General features: G+C 54.7%; 1 protein-coding gene across 1 annotated transcript in view; it reads right to left on the minus strand.

Moving 5' to 3' along the window:
• Positions 1-490: 490 nt before the first annotated feature.
• Positions 491-3,260, minus strand: part of LOC109920700 (cytochrome b-c1 complex subunit 2, mitochondrial-like) — a 7,587-nt gene continuing 4,817 nt past the window's right edge. Inside the window, exons 4-5 of the mRNA XM_048621262.1 lie at positions 898-1,097; positions 491-598 (exon numbers count right to left, since the gene is read on the minus strand). Coding sequence (XP_048477219.1) covers positions 491-598; positions 898-1,097 — 308 coding nt within the window. The remainder of the gene's footprint in view (positions 599-897; positions 1,098-3,260) is intronic.

The raw sequence follows: 3,260 nt of genomic DNA on the forward strand, positions 1-3,260 counted from the left end.
GGTCAAGGACAGGCCGGTCAAGGACAGACTGGTCAAGGTCAGACTGGTCAAGGTCAGATTGGTCAAGGACAGACTGGTCAAGATCAGACTGGTCAAGGACAGACCGGTCAAGGACAGGCCGGTCAAGGACAGACTGGTCAAGGTCAGACTGGTCAAGGTCAGATTGGTCAAGGACAGACTGGTCAAGGTCAGACTGGTCAAGGACAGACCGGTCAAGGACAGGCCGGTCAAGGACAGACTGGTCAAGGTCAGACTGGTCAAGGACACACTGGTCAAGGACAGACCGGTCAAGGACACACTGGTCAAGGTCAGATTGATCAAGGTCAGACTGGTCAAGGACAGACTGGTCAAGGTCAAACTAGTCAAGGTCAGACCGGTCAAGGACAGATTGATCAAGGTCAGACTGGTCAAGGTCAGACCGGTCAAGGTCAGATTGATCAAGGTCAGACTGGTCAAGGTCAGGCCGGTCAAGATCCAACTGGTCAAGGTCCTACTGGTCAACACCGAACTGGTCAAGGTCCGACTGGTCAAGGACAGACTGGTCAAGGTCCGAATGGTCAAGGTCCAACTGGTCAACACCGAACTGGTCAAGGTCAAACTGGTCAAGGATAGACAGATCATGGTTAAACTGGTCAAGCTCCAACTGGTCAAGATCAAAGTGGTCAAGGACAGACTGGTCAAGGTCGTACTGGTCAAAGTCCAGACTGGTCAAGTTCTCTGTGCAGCCACCCTCACATCACTCAGTGGTCATGACAATCCCGGCTGCAACTGAGGTGCCATCCAAACGATGGCTCACACTGGCGAAGTGCGCCTGCTAATTAAAGACCCCCCCAACCCAACAGGGTGGGCTTGAGCCACTGACAAGACCTCCCCCCCTCCGCCTGTGTGGTAACTCACAGTGAAGGGCTGGGCTGTGCCCTTGCTGATGGCCCGGGTTAATGTGCTGGTCATGTCGCTTCCTCTCTTGATATGGGACCCCACCCCCAGCACCTGCTGCAGTGTGGCAAACGCCAGTGACTCGGGCGAGCTCAGAGCTTCACCTTCGCAGACCACGGCCGCGTGCACCAGCGGCTCATTGGTGCCCTCGCGGCGCTCACCTGGAAAAAGACGTGAAAGTAAATGCCTGGCATTGTTACCACTGACAGATCAACCTGGGTCTGGCGTCAACAGCACCCTCTTACCCACTGATGGGTGCAACGGCTGGGTGGGGGCAGGGGTGTGTTGATGAATTTATATTCCTGCCCCTTGCTGGAGGTAATGTTCTCATGAACGGGTTTTGTCAGCCGGCTATTTGACTGCAGGAGCATCACAGCCTAGTCAAATCCGGCCCTGACTGAACCCCTCCTCCCCCCTTGAAAACAGCACTGAGGCCGGTGGGTGGTGTACCTGCAGCAGTGGTGGGGTGGGGTGGGGGGGTGTGTATGAGCGTGGGTGAATTTCTCTGCCCCCTCACTCCCCGGGGTTGACTGCCCTGATTGGTAAGGCCCGCAGAGACTGCTGACCATTACGTCTCAGCCGCACAGCAGGGAGAGGGGTAAACCAGCAGGGACCAGGGCACCCCGCTAGCCCCCCAACTTCCCCTACCCCCCAACAGGGGCAATGGAGGATGATGGTCAATACCTCCCCCAATCACGGTGGGCAGGGAGGGTTTTCTGGTGAGCTAGAGGGCTCAGTGAGGGAGGGGTGTCGGGAGAGTACGTTGGAGAGTGTGTTTAAAGAATGTGCAGTTACCTACGAAGGTAGCAGGGGGTGTGGGAGGGATGGTACTGTCTTCTGGATGGTGGCTCCCCCCCTCCAAAAGGACACCCTGCAAAGATAGGACCACACGCAACCCCCACCCCCGCCACCTGTCCCTTTCCTGTCCTATTACCTCTGAAGTGCCCTGTATCCTGGCAAGGGCAGGATGATACAGGAAAGTGACCCTTAATCATCAGATTATGTACAGTGTTCAGGATGCTGGGTTCAGTGTCCCACTCACCCTCTGTGTTATGGAGGTGAGTCATAGAGCTCTACAGCACAGAAACAGACCCTTCGGTCCAACTCATCCATGCTGACCAGATATCCTACATTAATCTGCTCCCATTTGCCGGCATTTGCCCCATATCCCTCTAAACCCTTTCTATTCATGTACACATCCAGATGCCTTTTAAATGTAATTGTACCAGCCTCCATCACTTCCTCTGGCAGCTTGTTCCATATACGCACCACCCTCTGCGTGCAAAAGTTGCCCCTTAGGACGCTTTTATATCTTTTCCCTCTCACCATAAACCTATGCCCTCTAGTTTTGGACTCCCCATATCCTGGGAGAAAGACCTTGGCTATTCACCCTATCCATTGCCCCTCATGATTTTATAAACCTCTATAAGGTCACCCCTCAGCCTCTGACGCTCCAGGGAAAATAGCCTCAGCCCATTCAGCCTCTCCCTATAGCTCAAACACTCCAATCCCAGCAACATCCTTGTAAATTTTTTCTGGGTGGATGAGAGGTGCAGGGGGTAGGTATGTGGGCTGGGCACCTACACTATTTGACAGGCCTCTCCCTGCCCAGAAACCACATCCAGCCTGGGACACCAAACAGCCAGCGGGCAGGGCTACCCCCTGAGGCTGTGGAGCAGGCTGGAGAGAGGCATTCAGGAGCACATTGACGTTTTGTCGAATCAGTAAGGAGTGGCTGTTTCAGATGGCAGAAAGCCTGGTGACAATGACTGAAGTTGGTGGGTGAGACCACCAGAAACAACGCTGGGGGAGGGGTGCTGTGGAAAAACAAGATAATATTCACAGCGATTGCTGTCACTGCTAGAGGTAACGGTGCAGCCAACTTCAACTCAAACTCTCAGAATCAACATCAACATTTATAGGGAAAGGGCAGGGACTAATGGACAGGGCAGGGGCTAATGGACAGGGCAGGGGCTAATGGTCAGGGCAGGGACTAATGGACAGGGCAGGGGCTAATGGACAGGGCAGGGGCTAATGGTCAGGGCAGGGACTAATGGACAGGGCATGGGCTAATGGTCAGGATAGGGGCTAATGGTCAGGGCAGGGACTAATGGTCAGGGCAGGGGCTAATGGTCAGAGTAGGGACTAGTGGACAGGGCAGGGACTAATGGACAGGGCAGGGGCTAATGGTCAGGGCCGGGACTAATGGTCAGGGCAGGAGCTAATGGTCAGCGCAGGGGCTAATGGTCAGGGCAGGGACTAATAGTCAGGGCAGGAGCTAATGGTCAGGGCAGGGACTAATGGTCAGGGCAGGGGCTAATGGT

Source organism: Rhincodon typus, unplaced genomic scaffold (assembly GCF_021869965.1).
Source record: "Rhincodon typus isolate 14 unplaced genomic scaffold, sRhiTyp1.1 hic_rhity00000326, whole genome shotgun sequence".
In the NCBI taxonomy this organism is placed as follows: Eukaryota; Metazoa; Chordata; class Chondrichthyes; order Orectolobiformes; family Rhincodontidae; genus Rhincodon; species Rhincodon typus.